The sequence below is a fragment of the Triticum aestivum genome, chromosome 2A, assembly GCF_018294505.1.
Source record: "Triticum aestivum cultivar Chinese Spring chromosome 2A, IWGSC CS RefSeq v2.1, whole genome shotgun sequence".
NCBI lineage: Eukaryota > Viridiplantae > Streptophyta > Magnoliopsida > Poales > Poaceae > Triticum > Triticum aestivum.
This window is the reverse complement of record NC_057797.1, coordinates 673,834,548-673,857,847: the sequence shown is the minus strand read 5'-3', so window position 1 is coordinate 673,857,847 and position 23,300 is coordinate 673,834,548. Positions and strand designations below refer to the sequence as shown.

Below are 23,300 nucleotides of genomic sequence, written 5' to 3'. Positions count from 1 at the left end.
TAAGCTGGACGGTGAGAAGCTTGTGAGGGACGGGCCGCCGCCGGGGAAGGAGCATCGCAAGCCCGAGAACTACTATAAGGATGTTCTTGCGGGTGCCCGCCTTGTGGCGGATGAATGTACCAAGGATGTAATTTTTGAATGAACTCGCTCGTGTTTATCCTGTGCGCTGAAAACTTGTTCATATGCGCTAAGCAATGCTTATTGAATTTAAAATATTATTTTCTGTGCGGCCGTTTATCAAAAATTGAGAGATGGCCAGTCGTCGGCTTCTGCCCCCATGCCACTAGTGCTGGGGTGTTCGGTGATAAACCTGAGCGCTCTTTTTCCCATGGTTGGGTCCTTCGAGGGAGGCGCTCAGCACGACGAACCAGGCAATCGGACTATAATGCTTGAACACTCTCACTTAGCCATAGAACTTTATAATTTTAAATTTCGGCGAAGCCCCTAGTTCGGAAGACCGAGTTCGGGGCGCTATCCACGCCTTGGCTGGGGTTATCCAGCTCCTCGCTCGAAGCGGCATAAGTCTTTAGGGACTCGAAAAACCTCTCGAACAGCGACCGGTCTCTCGCCTCATCATGACAGTCAGTTTTAGCTTTCTCCACTGAGGTGCTTAACCCAGCTCAACCGGGGCACAATCGCAGTGGTTCTCCTAGTGCTACCTTAGCCGATATAGCGGAACGTAAGGCACCAAAACATAGGAGCCGGGCAAACCCAACTATTGACCCAAATCATGATTCGGAGCCGATGCATATAGTGCTATAAGTTCGGGGTGCCGCACTTGTGAAAGTGTACGGACTTCTCACACCATATTAAAGGGTACTGAAGCCCCTGGCGTACTTGCCGTACCACAGTGTACGGGTGCAACATGTCATTAATGAACATATATAAAAGAGAGTAATGCAAAAAATAGACAAAAAGCTAAGCATTGTTTATAGAGAGGCTATTTATCAAAGCCGAACGATACAAATAGTGCGGTAAGCAAAAGATATTGGACTATTCAGTATGTCCTGACCAGGGGCAGGCCGCGGAATTGTATTTAAAACAGGTATACCGCTCGTAACAGAGACCACCTGGGAGTTCCATAATGCGGCATGGCTTGTCTGCCTCCCTGGATCTTGCATCGTTTGTGCGGCAGTCGAATTGCCGAACAGGTCGTCCGAAGTATGGAGTCCTGAAAGTAAGAAAAAATTAAAAAAAGAATCCGGCAGCCCCTAGTACGTTTTAAGCCGTATTTTGGGCGTGCCGTTATTGTGCCCCTTCCCCTGTGCCCATGGTATTTCAAGGGCGTAGTTATGTACGCGAGGTACTGGTTTCGCTATGTCGCGAAAGCTGGGGTTGGGGCCGCATTGCTACGCTTGCTCAGAGTGTGCCAGGCGGTCCTGCTGTGGATTACTCCGGGTGCGCTTGGCAGTGTCTGGCTTTTTAATGGCTGGACTGGAGAATTGCCTGGGAAGGCTACTTTGTACCTCCGCTGCGAGAGCCGCCGTATGCTCCTCCGTACGGAGGGAGCGTTCGGTGTTTCCGTTGACCGTAATTACTCCTCGAGGGCCTGGCATCTTGAGCTTGAGATATGCGTAGTGCGGCACCGCATTGAACTTTGCGAATGCGGTTCGTCCGAGCAGGGCGTGATAGCCACTGCGAAACGGGACTATATCGAAGATTAACTCTTCGCTTCGGAAATTGTCCGGGGATCCGAAGACCACGTCAAGTGTTACTGAGCCTGTACAGTTGGCTTCTACACCTGGTATAACGCCTTTAAAGGTCGTTCTTGTGGGCTTAATCCTTGAGGGATCTATGCCCATTTTCCGCACTGTATCCTGATAAAGCAGGTTCAGGCTACTGCCGCCGTCCATGAGGACTCTTGTGAGATGAAATCCGTCGATGATTGGGTCGAGAACCAATGCGGCGAAGCCGCCATGACGGATGCTAGTGGGATGGTCCCTTCGATCAAAAGTGATCGGGCAGGAGGACCATGGGTTGAACTTTGGGGCGACTGGCTCTATCGCGTATACGTCCCGTAGCGCACGCTTCCGCTCCCGCTTGGGAATGTGGGTTGCGTATATCATGTTCACCGTCCGCACTTGTGGGGGAAAGCCCTTCTGTCCATTGTTGTTCGGCGGCTTGGGCTCCTCGTCGTCGCTGTGCAGCCCCTTGTCTCTGTTTTCGGCCCTTAACTTGCCTGCCTGCTTGAACACCCAACAATCCCTGTTAGTGTGATTGGCTGGCCTTTCGGGGGTGCCATGTATCTGGCACAAGCGATCGAGTATTCGGTCCAAACTGGACGGGCCCTGAGTATTCTTTTTGAATGGCTTTTTCCGCTGACCGGATTTATAGCCTTTGAATCCGGCATTGACTGCCGTGTCTTCATTGCTGTCGCTGTTAACGCGGCGTTTTTGCTTATTCCGACGTGTCCTGCCACTTTTGTCCTTGGTATCCGAATTACCAGGGTTCTTTGATAAGTTGTTACTGCGAGCTAGCCAGCTGTCTTCTCCCGCGCAAAAGCGGGTCATGAGTGTCGTGAGGGCTGCCATGGATTTCGGCTTTTCCTGTCCCAGGTGCCGGGCAAGCCACTCGTCGCGGATGTTATGCTTGAAGGCTGCTAGGGCCTCTGCGTCCGGACAGTCGACTATCTGGTTTTTCTTTGTTAGGAACCGTGTCCAGAATTGTCTGGCCGATTCTTCTGGCTGCTGAATTATGTGGCTTAAGTCGTCGGCATCCGGCGGTCGCACGTAAGTGCCCTGGAAGTTGTCGAGGAATGCGGCTTCCAGGTCCTCCCAAGAACCGATTGAGTCTGCTGGCAAGCTGTTAAGCCAATGCCGGGCCGGTCCTTTAAGTTTGAGCGGGAGGTATTTGATGGCGTGTAGATCATCGCCGCGTGCCATGTGGATGTGAAGGAGATAATCCTCGATCCATACCGCCGGATCTGTTGTGCCATCGTATGATTCGATGTTTACGGGTTTGAAACCCTCTGGGATTTTATGATCCATTACTTCATTCGTGAAGCATAGCGGGTGTGCGGCGCCTCTGTACTGGGCTATATCACGACGCAGCTCGGAAGAGCTATGTCTGTTGTGTTCGGCCCGGCCGGATTTGTTGTATCCGGAGTGAAGATCATTGTCACATGCCGTAGGGCGCCTGCGCGATCCGTAGATCGATCTTGTTTGTCTTGCCTTATCCTCCAGTATGTCTCGCAGGTCGGGCGCATTTTCCCGTGCCTTAGTTGAGCGGCGTCGGGGCATGGCTTGGGTGGAGGGCCGAGAGGCCTCTCTGTCGCGGCCGCGAGGTGGCCGGTCTGCCATGTCATGCGCTGGTGATGTAGGTGCTTCCTCCTCTGATCGGGGTAGCGGCCTGCGCTTCGGGTAACTCTTGGAGGGGCGTTCGAGTTCATACTCTTCGGCCGCAAGGACTTCAGTCCATCTGTCAGCTAGCAATCTTGGGCAGCTCTAAGCTGTTGCTGCTTTTTCTTGAGGCTGCTTGCCGTGGCTAAAAGCCTGCGTTTAAAACGCTCTTGTTCGGCGGGGTCTGATGGTATGACGAATTCGTCGTCATCGAGGCTTGCCTCGTCTTCGGAGGGAGGCGTATAGTTATCATCCTCGACCTCTCGGTCTGCCGCTCTCTCATGAGGGCTGGCTTCTCCATCTTCCTGTGCCGAATCTTGCTGAGGTGGGTGTTCTTCGGCGCTATCCGGGGTAGTATTATCTCCCGTGCCGGAATCACCGTTTTTGCTTTGGCGGGATTTAGAGCGGCGCCGCTGACGCCGGCGCTTTGGCTGTTTCTTGGGGGCGTCATCCCCCACTGTTCCATCGCCATCTCCATCTTTTGGAGTATCCACCATATATATGTCATATGACGAGGTGGCCTTCCAGCGCCCTACAGGTGCTGGTTCCTGTTCGTCTCCTGCATCGTCGTCCATGCCGTCGATGTCTTCGGAGTCGAAGTCAAGCATGTCGGTTAAGTCGTCGACAGTGGCTACAAAGTGGGTGGTGGGTGGGCTTTGAATTTCTTCGTCGTCCATATCCCAACCTTGCTGACCGTAGTTCGGCCAGGGCTCTCCTGATAAAAAGAGAGACTTTAGAGAATCCAGGATGTCGCCGAAGGGCGAGTGCTGAAAGATGTCCGCGGCAGTGAACTCCATGATCGGCGCCCAATCGGATTCGATCGGCAGGGGCGCGGGGGGCTCGGAGCTCGGAGAGGAATCCGGCTCCTCGGAGTCACGTGCCGTGCAGAGTGCGGGGCTGGCATTTGGCTCGATCGCCTTTGAGATTACAGCCCCCGAGGTGACGTCCAACCGCTCACCCTCGATTGGCGCAGCTGGCTCCGAATTAAGGGTCAGAGCCGGTGTGTTTGCGGCCTCCAGGGTACTGTTCGGCGGCAGAGCTAGATCATGCCCCACGAGACAGTGCGGCGCGCTTGGCTGTGGCTCGAATCCGTCGAAGATCAAATCTCCGCGGATGTCTGCCGTGTAGTTTAGGCTTCCAAACCTGACTTGATGGCCAGAGGCATAGCTTTCGATCTGCTCCAGGTGGCCAAGTGAATTGGCCCGCAGTGCGAAGCCGCCGAAGACGAAGATCTGTCCGGGGAGAAAAATCTCACCCTGGACCGCATCGTTGTTGATGATCAAAGGAGCCATCGGGCCTAAAGGCGACGACACAGAGGAACTCTCAATGAAAGCACCAATGTCGGTGTCAAAACCGGCGGATCTCGGGTAGGGGGTCCCGAACTGTGTGTCTAGGCCGGATGGTAACAGGAGGCAGGGAACACTTTGTTTTACCCAAGTTCGGGCCCTCTCGATGGAGGTAATACCCTACTCCTGCTTGATTAATATTGATGATATGGGTAGTACAAGAGTAGATCTACCACGAGATCAAGGAGGCTAAACCCTAGAAGCTAGCCTATGGTATGATTTTTGTGTATGGAGTTGATTGCCTACGGACTACAACCCTCCGGTTTATATAGACACCGGATAGGGTTAGGGTTACACAGAGTCGGTTATAATGGTAGGAGATCTTGAATATCCGCATCGCCAAGCTTGCCTTCCACGCGAAGGAAAGTCCCATCCGGACACGGGACGAAGTCTTCAATCTTGTATCTTCATAATCCAGGAGTCCGATTGAAGGTATAGTCCGGCTACCCGAACACCCCCTAATCCAGGACTCCCTCACAAGGGGAGAGGAGAAGTTGAGGGAGAACTCCGACAGCACGACGGCGTGGTGGTGATGGAGCACGTGGTTCTCTGGCAGGCTTCGCCAAGCGCTATGGAGGAGGAGGAGGAGGTGTAGGAGAGGGGGAGGGGCTGCGACAGGGGAAGGGTGCTGCTGCCCTCCCACACCCCCACTATATATAGGGGCAAGGGAGAGGGGGGCCGGCCCCCAGATCTCATCTAGGGGAGGGGCGGAGGCCAGGAAGGGGAAACTTGCCCCCCAAGCCAAGGGGGGCGCCCCCTTTAGGGTTTCCCCTTAACCCTAGGCGCATGGGCCCTAGGGGGGAATGGCGCCCAGCCCACTTAGGGGCTGGTTCCCCTCCACATACAGCCCATAGGGCCCTCCGGGGCAGATGGACCCTCCGGATGGACCCCCGGAACCCTTTCGGTGGTCCCGATACAATACCGCTAAACCCCCGAACACTTCTGGTGACCATATGAGGACTTCCCATATATAAATCTTCACCTCCGGACCATTCTGGAACTCCTCGTGACATCCGGGATCTCATTCGGGACTCCGAAAAAACTTCGGTAACCACATACTATATCCCATAACAACTCTAGCGTCACCGAACCTTAAGTGTGTAGACCCTACGGGTTTGGGAACCATGTAGACATGACCGAGACATCTCTCCGGCCAATAACCAACAGCGGGATCTGGATGCCCATGTTGGCTCCTACATGTTCCATGATGATCTCATCGGATGAACCACGATGTCAAGGATTAAATCAATCTCGTATGCAATTCCCTTTGCCTATCGATATGTTACTTGCTCGAGATTCGATCGCCGGTATCCCCATACCTCGTTCAATCTCGTTACCGACAAGTCTCTTTACTCGTTTCGTAACGCATGATCATGTGGCTAACTCCTTAGTCACATTGAGATCATTATGATGATGATGCATTACCGAGTGGGTCTAGAGATACCTCTCCGTCATACGGAGTGACAAATCCCAGTCTCGATTCGTGCCAACCCAACAGACACTTTCGGAGATACCTGTAGTGCACCTTTATAGCCACTCAGTTACGTTGTGACGTTTGGTACACCCAAAGCATTCCTACGGTATCCGAGAGTTGCACAATCTCATGGTCTAAGGAAATAATACTTGACATTAGAAAAGCTTTAGCGAACGAACAACACGATCTTGTGCTATGCTTAAGATTGAGTCTTGTTCATCACATCATTCTCCTAATGATGTGATCCCGTTATCAATGACATCCAATGTCCATGGTCAGGAAACCATGACCATCTATTGATCAACGAGCTAGTCAACTAGAGGCTTACTAGGGACATATTACGATCTATGTATTCACACATGTATTACGGTTTCCGGTTAATACAATTATAGTATGAACAATAGATAATTATCATGAACAAGGAAATATAATAATAACCATTTTATTATTGCCTCTAGGGCATATTTCCAACACCTCCCCCCCAGCTTCGACTGAGTTACACCAAGGTGCAGTGCGAGCCGACTACCCAAGCGCAGATCATGTGCGTTCGACGTGGAGGATGGTGTCGTTCTCTACGTGCACAATGGTCTGCACTCTGTTTTTTAAGGAATGCCTACATGGTCATGTGAGAACAGTGATACACCGTTTGTTACCCTAGGACAGTGATTAAACTTAACAGTATTGAAACAGCGACATAAAAAGGTGCATTTCTAAAAAATAGTTGTCGCCGACACTTTGCATCACCTTGATCAATTCCATGCAAACGGCTTCAACCACCTGATTGTTGCAGCCAAGCTTGCTTGCCAGAACGAGGCCATCCCTTGCATCTTGCACAAAAAGAATATAGCAGGAAAAAGTCATTTGCATCACAGAGATTGCTCTAGATCCTCTATCTGAATCGAAAGCGGCATCCACCTAACATGCGGGGCTCTCCTATAGGGTCGCAATCTCTAGCAGCCCCTGCATGTGGGCGACTAGCATGTTCACGCTGGGAGACCACCACTAAATCTCAGTCACTTCCGCGAGCTTGATCGGATCTTGAGCTCGAAACTCTTGGATGGCCCATTGCAAACCAGAGCTAGTGTCCATCGCCGGCGGAAAGAGCGAGCGTCGGCTGTCGCGAGGAGAGCACTGGTTCAGTGGGTAAGTGAGTACCACCTAGAGGCACATCTGTGATTTGTATGATTTTGCAAGAGTTTGGGGGGTAATTTAACCTTTTTTTCTCTTGAGTTGAAGGGGGAGGGGTGATTTAACCTCTTTTTTTGGAGCAGTAGTTTTTTTAGAGAGAGATAGAGAATCTCGCCACTTTGTTGGGGACTACCCAGCCAAACATGTCGTTCTAAACCTAGCTTACAGGCCAGCTTGGCGAGATTGTGAGCCTCAAAGTTATGATTCCTAAACTCACGAACAAAATTATATAAAAGGAAATTGTCTCTGCGGGTTTTTTTTTTAGTGGCAATCTCTGTAATCTTGTAGGGGGTTGATTTAACCGGGTTGGATGTAGGGCTCCAAACGAGTCGAGCTCGAGCGAGTTGGAGTTGGCTCAGCTCAACTCATATAAAAATTTGAGCGAGCTCAAATTCAGTGAAGCTCATGATCGAGTTGTAGAACATGACTCGTGCTCAGCTTGTAACGATCTCGAGTCGATCTCGAGCTAGTTTCGAGCTAAATGAGATGGTAAAAATTATAAATCTATGAATGAAAAAAATAAGGCGAATATGCTGGGAACATTTGTCAAAAATATAAGATATTTAACACATAGTCGACCACGTGTCATAATTAGGCTTAAATCTTCTATGCATTTAATTAAGTTTCCATGTACGTTGGTAAATAAAATGGAGAAAAATTATGGACAACATATATGATAATAATTATCTTATTTCCATTTAATATATGATATGATCATTTAAAATAATAATATTCTGTCGAGCTATCGAGCTAAAATTAAGCGAGCCAACATTGACTCAAGATAGGCTCGTTTCTCGATCGATCTACATAAAGTGTTTAAACTCAGCTTGTTTTTTTCAAGTCGATCTCGAGTCGAGTAAAAAAAACGAGTTAATCTCGAGCGGCTCACGAGGCTCGAGCTTTTCTTGCAACCTAGTTGGATGTTTAGGGGATTTCTTGTCCAGCCCAGTAGCGCCTTTATCGTGGCCCACCAGAGACTCCTTCCTGCCCGCCGATACGGCCATTCCCCATCGCTTCCCACCCACTCCCACACGGCCACCGCCACCACCACCGTCCCGATCTCCGGCCACCGCCACCACCACCGACACCATGTCGTCCACCACGGCAGGGGCCGCCCTCCTCCTCCGCCCCACCTCCGCCACGACGAACTCTCTCCTCCGCCTTGCCAGCCCCTGCCCCAAATCACACCTCCTCCGCCTCCACTCGCCGCGCCGCTGCCTCCCCGTCCCCCGCCTCTCCCTCACGCCCCCCGCCCCCTCCGGAAGCAATTCAGCGCCTTCGCCTTCCCCTCCGACCCCGTCCCCCACGCCCCCGCCTCCTCCGTTCTCCAACTGGACCCCGCCGCGCGCGATCTGGCGGGGGCTTTCGGCGCTGCTCCTCGCAGGGCAGGTCTTCCACCGCGTCCTCACGGGACGCGTCCACCGCCGCAACCTCCTCGCGCAGCTCCGCCGCGTGGGCCCCGGGAGCGCGGGGGTCTCGCTCCTCACCGCCGCCTTCGTCGGCATGGCCTTCACCATCCAGTTCGTGCGCGAGTTCACCCGCCTTGGTCTCCACCGCTCCGTTGGTGGCGTCCTCGCCCTCGCGCTCGCCCGCGAGCTCACCCCGGTCGTCACCGCTGTCGTCGCTGCCGGCCGAGTTGGCTCCGCCTTTGCCGCCGAGCTCGGCACCATGCAGGTGTCCGAGCAGACCGACACCCTCCGCGTCCTCGGCTCACAGCCCATCGATTACCTCGTGGTGCCCCGTGTCCTTGCTTGCGTGCTTGCGCTCCCTGTCCTAACCCTCATCAGCTTCGCCCTCGGGCTCGCCTCCTCGGCGTTCTTGGCCGACGCCGTCTTTGGTGTAAGCACCAGCATCATTCTGGAGTCAGCACGCAAGGCGCTGCGACCATGGGACTTGATCAGCGCCTTGATAAAATCTCAGGTGTTTGGTGCCATTATCGCGGTGGTGAGCTGTGCATGGGGTGTGACAACCCACGGAGGAGCCAAGGGCGTTGGCGAGTCTACAACGTCTGCAGTGGTCATTTCCTTGGTTGGAATTTTCATTGCAGACTTCGCTCTTTCGTGCCTGTTCTTCCAGGCTGGTGCTGGTGATTCGCTCAAGCACGCGATGGGTTAAGGCAAGACCACGGCAGAGAATTTTTTGCGCCGTACCAGCATAATTTAGTTCTGTACATTGACCAAAGTGTAGTAGTGGATTCAAGGAGGCCAGCATTGCAACATCGGCCACACTCCAGGTGAATGAGTTATTTTTGTTGTGATGTCCTTTGGAAGTAAACTGTTATGCATTACGCACATTCTGCAAATTATTGCTCAATTGTTTGCACCCGATTTGTGTAAATCTTACCACCACTTGGAAATAGAAATAAAACTACATGTGTCCAAGTCACACTTGCTAACGGAGATGTAAACCATTTTAAGATCAGCTCAAGCATTCAAGCAGCACTGCAAAATACAATTGTTTTTATTGATATATGGTGATCGATATTGTTTATCAGTTGCAATGTTGTGCTCCAGGAGAGCACATACATTAGGTCTTATTAATAGTAGTAGCAATTCCTTTCAAAGCTTTAGTCATCCTTGGATGAGAAGAACTGCAGAAATTTTGTTGAGACCTCTGGGAATATGCGAGTTGGATGATAGTCTTTGTCAAGGCAAACAAGTGTTCCTTTGTCTTCCAATACGAGCTGAAAGGAGAATAAAAGGTGAGAGATACATGCCAATGTTCAGAAATATGAATAGTTGATAACAGACCATGGATTCGAGTACCTTATGCTGGAACACTTTGCATGTGCACAAGATTGATAGTAGAGCATACCTTATGATCTGGCAGTGTCTCAATTGTGTGCTCAAGGATCAGTCTTACACCTTTGATTTGCCCGAGCTTCACCTTGACGACAAACCTATCACCACTCTGGCAATGCTACATAAACTTATTGAGTTTCCCTTGTATGATATGGTATAGCTGACGTACATGAATTTTACTTGGAAAATCATGTGGTTGTTAAACTATAATTATGGTGTCTCTATCGCATGATCAGCATGTCTATCTGAATTGATAAACCTTCTATTTATTAAATCCTTAAGGAACATTATTTGAGTTTCTATCGTATGCTGTGCTTTAGCAAAACGTACCCTTAAAGGTGCAATGTACTTTAGATGTACTTCTGAAAGAGCGAGTGCACTGCCTTTGGATACCATCGAGTCTACACTGATTCCAAGGCTTTCCAATAGCTTGTCATGACCTGTTATAGCATGTATAAATATATAAATCATATGAATTTGGAATGATCCGCAGTATTCCTTGAAATCGACATGGCTAACCATTTCGAATGTAACTACTGTAGATAGCATTGTTGACAACACCATATTTGTCGAGTTCCGTGTCATGAACTTTCATCTCAACTTCGAAATATTTATCCTTCCTAGTATATCAAGTATTAGCAGATATACTAATAGAATATCATGGTTACAATGAAATAACAGAAGAGGAATGGTCTCAGAGAACCTTATAGTGGAATCCTGGTTTGTGTTCACAGTAGTCACAGTTTGTAGGGGGGTGGGTGCTCTAGGAGCAGCCTTGACCTGGTGCTGGAGGAGATATGCTTGGCCAACGGGCATCACAAGTTGGCAGTAATTGGATCTTCCTCCACCTGTAGTGTATACTCGGCATGGATGTTGAGGGAACTGGTGGGTGGCAAGAGGAATGAGGGCGCCTATCTGCTGCATTGTGGATACCGATGATGTTTGTTATTGGTGGCGCTGCTGCTACTTATAGGGATTGTGATTTTATAAGGCGCCTGATTCTTCAACATTCTCGGTAGACTTTCAGTCTGGTACTCTGAGAGTAACACCTCTACATTTCCAACATTCTCGGTAGACTTTCAGTCTGGTACTCTGAGAGTACACCTCTACATTTCCAACATTCTCGGTAGAAAAGAAATACACAAAACTTTGTCGGAGACTGGTTGAGGTGGCGACCGTGCTATAGCTCCTCCCTGCGCTCCGCCACTCCGGCGGCCGCAGCCACCCGCCCGCCCATGGATCCCGGTCTGGGCCTGCCTCCCCCCGCTGCCTCCTCCCCCTCGCAGGCCACCCCAATCCGCCCCCCGGGCTTCCCCACGCCCCCTCCACCACCTTACCAGATCCAGATCCAGAGCTCCGTCAATGGCCGCAGGCTCGAGCCGTCGGGCTCCTCGGGGCCCCGTCCGGTCTCCTCGGGGCCCCGTCCGGTCAGTTCGGCTGCTGCTCTCCGCTTTGATGGTGCTCTGGGCGATGCGACCGCCGCGCCGCGCGGCCTTAATGGGCGCGGTCTCCCGTGTTTCGCTGACGCTGTGCGCGCCGCCCCGCGGTCTGCTCCTGTGGCTGGCCTGCGGCATGGGGAGGCTTCCCTTAATGTCTGCTGGGGAGTGGCTGCTTCCTCGTCTGCCCCGCGGATCCACTCCACTGTTGCCCCGGATCCTGCACTAAATGTGCGCTGGGAGGTGGTCAAGGCGCCGTACTGGTGGAGGAAATCCGTCCCTCGCGGCTTGCATTCAAGGCGAAGCTACTAGCCAGCTGGTCGCCACGGCGCTCCCCCTGGTTCGCATTCAAGGCAGAGCAGAGGCAGGCATTCAAGGCCGAGACGGGAGACGAGAAGCTGCCATCGCTGCCGTGCTAAAGGCCATATTGCTATCGACTGCCGAGACCCATTCAATTGCAACTACTGCTCCCGGAGTGGGCACAAGGCAGATAGCTGCCCTCTGCGATTCGGCTACCCACAGGCAACTTGGTCTTCCGCATCCCCGGCGGCAGCTGCCGTCCCCCGACCCTCGCCTGCAGCTGCCATGCCGCGCATGGGGGACCCCGAGACCCGGCCCGAGGAGGGCGTGGTGCTCATGGCCACCACTCCGGCGCTGGAGCAGCAGGCGGCTTTCCCGTCGTCCAGCGCGGCGCTGGTGTGGCTGGGTGGTCGTCGTCCTCAAGTCTCCGCGGTCGTCATCGCCGACGCCATTGCCGTCCGCTTCCGCATCAGCAGGGAGCTCTTCGACGTCGTCCCGCACTACCCGGAGGATTTTTTCATCACCTTTCGCCACCAGCATCATCGCGACGCGGTCACCGCGGCCCCAGGCAACTTCGTGTCGGGCGAGCTGGACATCCGCCTGTCCAACTGGTCTCCGCGCGCCCACGCCGACGCGGTGCAGCTCAAGCACCATGTTCACTTGTGCCTGGAGAACGTCCCGCTCAATGCGTGGAATGAGGAGGTGGTCGCGAAGATCCTCGGTAGTGCGGCCGTTGCCCACTACTTCGACACCGCCACGACGCAGAAGACGGACGCGTCCACACTCAATCTGTGGGCTTGGACGGCGAACCCCTCCAAGATCCCCAAGATCATGTGGCTTACCATCATTGGCGGTGTTGCGACCGGCGACAACATCGTCGTCTCCAGCTCTGGCCCTCTCCCGGGGTTCAGCAACCCTGTCAGTAGTTCCTCTTCGGCTCAGCAGCAAGGAAGGGCGGGACTCACATACAGGGTGCTTGTACACCTCGATCTGCATGAAGACTTCACCAGCGACTCGTCGTCACCGCGCTACCAGCACAAGTTCGACATTCGCCTTGGGGTTGTTGATGGCGAGGCCACGGTCCGCGACAAGGGCCAGCCTTCTGACATGCGTCGCAATGATGACATCGATCGCCGTCGCCGCGATGATGACGACGAGAGGAGGCGTCGTGACAGGGGCAATGATGAGGGGCGCCGAGGCCGGGACTCGGGGCGCCAGGCTTCCTGGGGCGATCGTTTCTTCCGCAGCCGCTCGCGTGCCCCAGATGAGCGCCGTGGCAGAGATGGGCGCGGAGGAGACGAGCGCCATGACCGTAGGAGGGTTGGAGAGGGCGCCCATGCTGCTGATCTGCTGGCTCCCCAGGAGGGTGTGGCCAGTGCTGCGGTCCGCACTCCTGATGCTGTTCTGCGCCGCGACATGGCCGGCGCCCTGGTCTGGCGTCGCATCCAGCGGCCGGTGGCTGAGGTGGTGTTGGAGGCTGCTTCACCAACTGCTAGGGGCCGGAGCCCTCACCGCCACCCTTCTCCGAGCTCTGCCAGGAGGCGCTCCAGGGACTTCCGGACTCCTCCTGGGTCCCCTGTTTCGGTGCTGCCGGCGACGCAGGGCTCTGAGGGTGTCCTTGCGACCAAGGTGGGGCCGATTAGTGGTGCGGCTCAGGCGGCTCTTCGCATCTGCTCACCGGCGGCCCTTGTTCGCCCGCTGTTGAGTCCAGAAGCGGTGTCCCCCGCTGGCTCGGGGGGCTCCCAGCTGCAAGCTGCCATCTCTCCTGCTCCAACGCCAGATGCTGCAGTTCAGGAAGCAACTGAAGATGAGGCAGCCGATGGCCTGAGGCACCTGTTTCAGCAGAGCACGAGGGGGCTGCTGGGCACCCCTGCCCCTTCGGATCGTAGAAGGCTGGCGAACAGGCGCAAAACGCTGGCTGGTGTTTCAATTGGCTTCACCTTGTGTCGCTCAAGCGCGAGGTTGAGGGCTGCTGGGCGCGTGCGCGTGCCGCCTGTGGAGGCTGCTGCCCAGAAGTTGGTCTTCCAAGGGATGGGAATTGTGAAGACCGGAGAAGGAGTCACCGAGGCGGCAATTGCTGAATTCCAATGCAGGTTCAAGGAGCAGCTCACTGATGAGATGATCAAAGCTATGCGTGAGATTTTCAAGCTGGATGATGCCGCGGCCACGGCGGTGGAGGAGGCCCTGATTGCCCATGGAGGCCCTGATGCTCTCGACCATGATGAGGAGTCTCTGGTGGCTGATGCATAGACATGCAGCTAGCGTGCCTTTCGTGTCCAACTCGTTTCCAATGTTAACACAATTTAGTTGCTGGGTCTCCTCTGTGAGGGACGTGTATCGTAGTTTCTGCTTCTCCAGTTGCTGTTATGTAATGGCCATGAGGGCTGTGTGTTCTGTAGACTTTGAGTCCATGTGTACTCTTGCTGCTTGCAGCCGTGAAGCTTATGTCAAGTTCATCACTTGGTATGAAGGTTGGTCCAAGCTGGGAATCCCTCTAGTTTCATCATGTTAACGCAACCAGTCAATTTTCTCTGCTGGAATGTTCGAGGTCTGAACTGTCCTGACCGCCGCGCGACTGTCCACGAAACGATTGTGTCCACTTCATGCCATATCGTGTGCCTCCAGGAGACCAAATTAGACGACGTTGATCAATTCGTTGCATCCTTCCTGGGTGGTCACCGGCTCAGGAGTTTTGCTCAGCGCCCGGTGATGGGCACGCGTGGGGGCATCCTGGTTCTTTGGGATGAGACCATTGTTGGGCTGTCCAACGTTTCTATCTCAGAATTTTGCCTCTCTGCGGATGTCCATATTCAGGCCTGCGGTACCACCTTCAAGCTCACAACGGTTTACGGCCCTACGACCTCTTCGAGAAAGGACGATTTTTTTGCCGAGCTTCTCACACACAAGCCGACTGCTGGTGTCAAATGGGTAGTGATGGGTGATTTCAACCAAATTTACAAGGCTCGAGATAAAAACAAGCGCAATGTAAACCTGAGCCGCATAAACCGCTTCCGGGCAGCCCTAAACCTCTGCGAGCTTAGGGAGATCCATCTCCAGAACAGGCGCTTCACTTGGAGCAATGAACGACAAAATCCGACCCTATGCAAGCTGGACTCCATTTTCTGCAATGACGAATGGGACATTCACTTTGGCTCTCATATCCTACACGCCTTGTCATCATCTCTCTCAGACCACTGCCCACTTCTCCTTGCGGAGGACAGTGGGCCTCGGCGGCCGCGCACGTTCAAATTTGAAAATTTCTGGACGTCCATCCCAGGTTTCCAAGATGTGGTGAAAGAGGCTTGGCATCATCATTCCGGGCACTTCGAGCCATGCCAGAACCTTTTCCACAAGCTTAAGAGGACTGGGGCTTGCTTGTCCAAATGGAGCAGGACACTTTTCTCCCAAGCTAAGATCCACTTTCGCGCAGCACTCATGGTCATCCTCAGACTAGATGTGGCCCAGGAGACAAGAGAATTGTCGGCCGGAGAGATTGAGCTTCGGGCTAGGCTCAAGAGGAGAGTTATCGGTCTCGCAGTGATCGAGCGCTCAAGGAAAAAGCAGTGCTCCAGAATAAGGAATTTAAAAGAAGGGGACGCCAATACTAAGTTTTTCCACCTGAGGGTGAAGAGAAGGAAAAATCACATCCACCGTCTCAAGCACAACAATGGCTGGATCACTGGGCATTTTCAGAAAGAGGAGATCATTTTTGAGCACTTCTCTAGTGCTTTGGGCAGGGATGGCAGGCAAGAGAAGGACTTCAACTGGGATAACTTCAACTTTCCCGAAGTGGACTTGCACGAGCTTGGGAACCCTTTCTCGGAGGAGGAGGTGTTTGCGGCCATGTGCCAAATGCCCAAAGATAAGGCCCCCGGTCCCGATGGGTTCACCGGGCTGTTCTTCAAGAGCTGTTGGAATATAGTAAAAGAAGATATCATGCGGGTCATACACTCTTTTGGGACTCTGCGGACTTCCAACTTGCACTGGCTAAACTCAGCAAACATTGTGCTTCTGCCGAAGAAGGATGGCGCGGAAGGAGTTGCTGATTACAGGCCCATTAGCCTCATCCATGCCATTGCCAAAATTATAGCCAAGATGCTGGCACTTCGACTGGGTCCCCACATGGACAACTTGGTCTCCAATGCCCAGAGCGCGTTTATTAAAAAGCGAAGTATACACGACAACTACATGTACGTCCGCAACCTCGCTCGGCGTCTGAACAAAAGCAAGACACCCTCCTTGCTTTTCAAGCTGGATATCCGCAAGGCTTTTGATTCCGTACGATGGGACTACATCTTGCATCTCCTGCAGCGGAGAGGTTTCCCGAGCATCTTCAGGGATTGGATTGCTGCGCTCCTGAGCACGTCCTCCTCTCGTGTCCTTCTGAACGGTGTGGTGGGTCCCCCTTTTTTGCACGGTCAGGGCTTTCGTCAAGGCGACCCGCTTTCACCCCTTTTGTTCGTCATTGCCATCGACCCGCTCCAACAGGTTCTCGACTTGGCCACCAGGCACGGGCTGCTTCACAAGATTAGAGGTCGCGGGTCTACCTTTCGGACCTCGCTCTATGCCGATGATGCAGCAATTTTCATCAAGCCTATTAAGAAGGATGTGGACAACCTTGCTTCCATTCTGAAAGGTTTTGGGGAGGTCACGGGCCTCTGTACAAATGTCTCCAAAAGCTCAGTTGCCCCCATTCGTTGCCGAAACCTTAACCTTGACGCCATTCTTCATGGGCTCCCCGCTAAGAGAGCTTCCTTCCCGCTAAAATACCTGGGCCTGCCCTTGTCGGTGTGGCAGCTCAAACGTGCCGACTTTCAGTACCTGGAGGATCAGGTCGCTGGAAGGCTTGTACCTTGGGAAGGGAGATACATTGCAACACCGGGCCGTATAGTGTTGGTCAAATCGGTCCTGACCTCGCAGGTTGTCTTCACTGCTACTGCTCTTCCCATTCCTAAGGGCACCCTGAACAACATCAGCAAGATTGAGCGAGCGTTCCTTTGGTCGGCCTCGCACAAGACGACTGGGGCCAAGTGTAAAGTCAATTGGGAGCGCGTCTGTAGACCCAAGGACCTTGGGGGCCTTGGGATCCTACACCTGGAGAAGTTCTGCCGAGCGCTTCGTTTGCGCTGGCTCTGGCTTGAATGGACCGCGCCAACGAGATTGTGGGTTGGCCTGGGTAGCATATGTGATGAGGAGGATAAGCTCTTTTTCTATGCTTGCGCGACCATCACCATCGGCAACGGCGCCCGTGCGCCCTTCTGGGAGTCCCCTTGGCTAAACGGGTGCAAGCCCAAGGACATCGCCCCCCTAATCTTTGAGGCATCGTCGCGAAAGAAATGGAAGGTCAGGGAAGCTTTGCACAATGAAGCTTGGATTAGCAAAATCAACTATACGGCTGCGTTCTCTTTTGACCACCTGAGACAATTTCTGGTGTTGTGGACTTCGATCCGCGGTTTTAGTCTGGATGAGCATGCCGAGGACTCCATCATTTGGAAGCATACGGTCTCAGGAGAATACTCTGCTTCCTCTGCGTACAATGCGCAATTTCTCTCCATCACTCGCACAAACATGTGCAAGGTTGTCTGGAAGACCTGGGCGCCCCCAAACGCCAAATTCCTCGCGTGGCTTGCTCTACAAAACAGGATTTGGACAGCTGACCGGTTGGCCAAGAGGGGGTGGCCAAACTGTGGCCCTTGCCCTCTTTGCCGCACGGGCCTTGAAACTGTCGAGCACCTTTTCTTTGGCTGCCGCTACACGCTGAGGCTATGGGGCTTGGTGAAGGACTGGTTTCAGCTTGTCAGCTTGGATGTTGCAGTCTGGGCAAGCTATAACAGTATCAAGGATTGGTGGTTCGACATGGTTGCCACCCAGAGGATCCATGGAAGGGCGATGTCTTCCCTCACTATGCTAGTATGCAAGTCGATCTGGGACGAAAGGAACGCAAGGGTTTTTCGACGCAATTTTGCTCCTCCAACCATCCTTCTTCGCACCATCCAGAAAGCGGCGATTCTTTGGGCGACCGCCGGGGCGAAACATTTGGGCCACATTCTACCGGGAGAGTAGTGCGGATGGGTTATGCTCCCCATGCGTGGGGCTTTTATTTTCTTGTCCTTTGTAACTTCGAAAGACCTTTTTCCCTCTCCTAATTAATGAAAAGGGGCAAATCTTTTGCCCCACGTTTCAAAAAAAAAAACATTCTCGGTAGACTTTCAGTCTGGTACTCTGAGAGTACACCTCTACATATCTAAACGAGTGTACTGGTGATATTATTTTTCCTGCAAAGGACATTGACTTCTGGATTGGGTGTTTTGAACTGCTGGGTGTGATTCAGTTACACACAGCTGATCTGATCTGATTTAGTTCCAGTAAGGTACAGCAAGCCTGAAGATGGGGGCGTAGTCTTCTAGAATTTCTGAACTTGTGCGCTGAAGACGTCCGTTCGCCTGCAAAGAGGATTAACTTCTGAATGTTAACTTTGAGCGTGTGAGTGGTTACACATGTCAGATCATCATTTTGCTGGCTGCCAAATTCATCTGGCATGGGGTCGTACAGGTCTTGTACTGTCCCTTCTTGATCCTGTAGTTCTGAATATTTAAAATTTTCAATATATTCTCGTTTCGTAAGATGCTACTCCTATCTGTTAGCCTGATCCCACGGCACTGCATGATATTAATCTTTCGCTTGTTCAAAGGATTGCATTGGAAAGTGGAATTTTTGTCTAAAAGGACCACTTGTGGAACACAATTGACAAAAAAAACCACATTTGAATCACATTGGCAAAACAGACCAGTGAAGCCGTGGCGGCAGGTGCGCCAGCCTTGGCACCTGCCGCCACCGGCTCAGGCGGCAGCACCTGCCGCACTGCCTCAGGCGGCAGCCGTCGTGCCACAGATTTTCGTCAGTGCGACGGAACGGAGCAGCTCCTTTGGGACCTGCCGTCACCATGCGAGGCGGCAGCTTCTGTTGCTGTTGCTCATGTTTTGGCTAGCGTGGTGGCAGTGCTACCGTGGCTATAGCTTGACTCCATACCAATGCATGCAAAGAATGCTGATAGCTAGCCAGCGAACACACACAGTCACAGACATGCGCATGCTTTCATGTCATGCATAGATAATGCATGCGCAGTCCCATCACCCATTTGATAAAATAGAGCAAACCTGGTGCCGCCGCAGCATGTGGCGGCAGGCCCCACGTCTTCCGTTTTCCGTTCCAAGGCAAAGCATGTAGCTGTGCTGCTCAACATGCCGCCGGCGACGATGGCGGCAGGTGCTGCCGCCTGCACCCGTGGCGGCAGGTGCCACATGTCGGCTGGCGCTCCAGCCGCCACGGTGAGCTAGTCTTTTTTGCCATTTGAATTTTAAGGTGGTCTTTTCTGTTAATTCGATTCGACAGGTGGTTTTTTTAGACAAAAATTCTGGAAAGTGCAGGGCTAGTACTACCAATTCACTCCATCGCGAAATCAGTTATTTACCTGGTGTTAGACGCTGTTGTGGTCACGGCACACTACTCCAACAGCGCCATAGCCATCATTTCTGGACATAGCTGCGTCAACATTGATCTTAACCTCGGTTCAAAAAATAATAATATTGATCTTAACCTTTTTTAGGGTAACTAGGGACTTTATTCAAAATTCAAAACATCTGGAATACAAGCAACATCCTGTAAAACCACTAGCCACACACGGCGACCCACTTTCACCCATTGAAAGAGACGCGACTCCTTTTGCTAACGAGTGACTTTCAAAATTATTCTCCCTATGCTCAAAACAAAATTCTACTGCATGAGTAGAGTTTCTCCTACTAGAATTGATCTTCTCCATTCTTGATGTTTGATATAACTTCTAAGCAATCCAAAGCATTGACCAAACTCTAAAGGTTAAGGCTTCGCTTTCCCTTCTCCTTGAAGAGGGACGAAACTAGAGGCAACCAGATCCCATCCATCAGTCGCCGGTTCCCTCCTCCTCCATCCATTGCTCCGGTGGCGGGAGGGTGGAGGAACCCGGTTCTTTGATTCCGGCATGTAGATAGGGCTAGGGTTAGCTTTTCTTGTGGTGTCGTTCGGGTGGAGGTGGCGGCATCATGTCGGAATAAATTGCAGCAGTTTCTCCTCCACCGCGGCGTCCTTCAGGGCGGCGGATCAGATTGGGGTGCATAGTCTTCTCGTCGCTCGCGTGCGACGGCATGAGTTGTTTTCCTGGGTGAGGACAGTGTGGTTGCGTCAATGTTCTTACCAGGGGATTTTTGATCCTCCGGCTTTGTTGCCAGTGTGGCGGCGTTCCCTCCGGTGCTGTTGCGCGGCTGGATGGATTTGTTTAGGTGTTGGGTTAGCGTGCCTTCTCTTTTTGGATGGTTGCGCTAGCCTAGTTCTTGTCAATTCGTGGATCTTAGGTATGATTGCTCTTGCCTGGCTGCGTCTCGGCATGCTCGCGTCGTGTCAAGCCGGCGGCTCCAGTGGTGGTGATGCAACACCGGCTTTGCCTATTTCCGATGTGCTGGTCTTTGACCGAAGATGAAGACTTCCCGTCCGCCAATAGTCCATGCGCTTATCCAATGGGTTCACCGCCCCAAGGACCTGTTTGTAATTTTTTTGTTATTCTGGGGTGTGTTGTATCACTGGCTCTTTGCAATCTTGTCCTGCAGTTCATTTCACACACACACAAAAAAAAAACGAAGATTAAAGATCTTGCACAAGGGCAGGAGCCTCCCTAGCAGCGTGGGCTGAAGTGGACACTAGCAGTACTCGCGATTGGTTAAGGCTAGAGCACAACAGAGACATTTTTGCGTCGTACGAGCATAATTTAGTTCTGTACATTGACCAAAGTGTACTAGTGGATTCAAGGAGGGCAGCATTGCAACATCAGCCACGCTCCAGGTGAATGAGTTATTTTCTCCTGACGGTTGTTCAGATTTGCTTCACGAAATGAGCCTTTCTTTTGGCAGGCTACGCATAAGATTTGGCCCTTCAGTCCACTAACGTGTGTGCCTCCGTTGATTAATTCTACTAAGTACTTGGATTAGACGACGTGGATAATCTGGTATCGTTGTGACGCCGTCGTGGGGAAGAGGATCGTATCAAATATACGTGCAGTGACAATTTTTCTGGGTGAACAAAGATGCAGGAGCGAGCGAGATGGGCACATGTATTGCCAGACGGCGACGAAGACGGGCACATGTACTGCAGGGGTGGAGGCGACGTTCACCTGAGAGGGGTGCGGGCACTAGATGACACCTTCTTCGCTGCCGCTCCCGACACGACGTGCTCCTTTACCCGGTGTTCCCTTTCGATGTGCTCGCCCACGAGTCTGGAGGCGGCTGCTCCAGCTACCTTGCCGCCCGTTCGGCCCGGCCCGCCTGAGAAGAGAGAAAAAAAACAGATCAAAACCACCTGAAATGTCGTTGAATACCGCTCAGGGGCTGATCGATCCGATTTTGAGGAGTTGAGGGGCAAATTAACTGGTTTTAGAGTTTAGGGGGGAATTCATCCATTGGAAGGGGTTTGAGGGGGGAAAGCATACTTTCCTCTTTTCTTAAGGGGAAAAACATAGCTTTATAACTTAACCGTGCTCGCCCATAGCACAAGCAGCCACATTGGCTGATACATCAGAATCCCACACTACAGATTGGTTCGGTTCACACATACGACCCATACTAGCTAGTTCATGTGCAACCGTGTTTTCACGCCTACAGAAGGAAATTACATGACGCGAAAACCAGAGCTTAAGTTGGAGTTTAATGTCCTCAATGACAGCCGAGTACGCGGATGAGTCAGCCTTCCGCAGGTCCAGGGCATCGCATCGGTAAGCAGCTGCGAGTCTATCTCAAAAGCCACTCGGATCATACCCATATCGGCAGCCGTAGCGACCGCATGTGTCATAGCATAGACCTCCGCGGCAAAAGCATCATGGACATTCTCCTGCCTCCCCACACGGGCAAAGATAACTTCTCCTTCCATCGATCTTGCCACCACGCCCCAGCTTGCATGTGTTTCTCCCGGAACAAATGATCCGTCCACATTGATTTTAACCATGCCATCAGTTGGTGGGCGCCACTGCCCAGTGGTTAGCTTGGCTGATGGAGGGCTAAAAATCTGCTGATACTCCAAACGCAGCAGCGAGTACGTCTGGCCGTTTCAAATGCAGAAACCGGGAGCTCCCCTTCCCAAAGCTTGTTACGGTTGGACCACCAAAACCACCAGAAAGTCAAGATGAGTAGCCGTTTTTTCTCATCTAGAGCCCAGAGGTAATCAAGCACTGCGTGCACTGACGTTATTTCCTCCAGCTCCATTCTTTCTTTTTCCAGAGCTAACTCCCTCCATACTTCCTTCACAGACTTGCATTTGATGAATAAATGAGCCCCATCCTCATCTGCCCTGCCACAAAATAAACAGGATGCATCCTCGACTGTAACTCCTCTCCTAACAAGGTTTGTTCTCAAGGCAAGTGATTCATGTTTGATCCTTCATATAAACATTTGAATGTTCCTGGGACATGGCAATTTCCATTGTCGTTTCCAAGAATCATCGTGGCAAGAGTTTAGGTTACCAGCCATTGTTGAGCTATTACCAATGCCGCCCTCTGGCACTTGTTTCTCGAGTTGGACGTGCAATTTATAAGCACTCTTGACAGAGTGCAGGCCCTTAGTGTCGTATTGCCAGGCTATTACCAACAGCATACTTTCCTCTTGACCAAACTAAGATCAATAATCCTACACCTACGTAACCACCTACGTAATGTTATTTAATCTTCCTAACAATTTAATTCTCTCCCCCCTATTTTCAGGGGGTGGGACCCGTGCAATTTTCTCTTCCAATCAATGCATGCCAAATCAGCTCTTAAGTAACCTTACGTAGAATACCTACGTAGATGTAGCAAAGCCCAACTAAGATCTTGCGCAAAGGCAAGAGCCTCGCTAGCGGCTTGGGCTGAAGTGGACACTAGCAGTACTCTCACTCGGCTGATTGCACTTAAGGCCCAACTGGCTGATTGCACTTAAGGCCCAACTTAGATCACACCACAGTCCACACGCAGTCACGCCACCACCACCACCCTAAAAAAAAAGGAAAAACAAAGTAGTGATCGAATCGATGGAAGTGGATCCTCTAACATCAACATGAAGAAGAGAAGTCACCTAAGCTACAATTCTCTAACTTTTTTTTTTCACATCCATATGATTAAGGCTAAAATGACTTGAATTAATTTACAAATTACAAATCTATTGTATACATTTATAAAAAATACATACAAACAAAATTATGATGCAATAAAATTAATTTTAAATTTATTTACATGAACAGTAACCACACATATAATCTGCTACAGTAGATAATTACATTATTTGCTACCGTGCCTCTGACTTTCCTTCTTTATTTTGCACTAGATTTTTTTTTGATGCACTGTAGCTTAGGTGAGTTTTCTCTAG

At 51.9% G+C, this 23,300-nt stretch overlaps 2 protein-coding genes across 2 annotated transcripts; one reads left to right on the top strand and one right to left on the bottom strand.

Moving 5' to 3' along the window:
• The first annotated feature begins 8,294 nt into the window (after positions 1 to 8,294).
• On the top strand, positions 8,295 to 9,764 carry LOC123190127 (protein TRIGALACTOSYLDIACYLGLYCEROL 1, chloroplastic). The gene has a single exon (XM_044602713.1). The coding sequence runs from the start codon at positions 8,436 to 8,438 to the stop codon at positions 9,459 to 9,461; it is 1,026 nt and encodes a 341-aa protein (XP_044458648.1). The 5' UTR covers positions 8,295 to 8,435; the 3' UTR covers positions 9,462 to 9,764.
• A 63-nt stretch (positions 9,765 to 9,827) lies between these two features.
• On the bottom strand, positions 9,828 to 11,070 carry LOC123190128 (acyl-acyl carrier protein thioesterase TE3, chloroplastic). The gene is made up of 5 exons (XM_044602715.1): positions 10,851 to 11,070; positions 10,667 to 10,767; positions 10,478 to 10,587; positions 10,161 to 10,256; positions 9,828 to 10,029 (listed from the first exon to the last, which is right to left on the bottom strand). Exons 1-5 carry the CDS (start codon positions 10,961 to 10,963, stop codon positions 9,913 to 9,915), a joined length of 537 nt encoding a protein of 178 aa, XP_044458650.1. The 5' UTR covers positions 10,964 to 11,070; the 3' UTR covers positions 9,828 to 9,912.
• Positions 11,071 to 23,300: the final 12,230 nt, after the last annotated feature.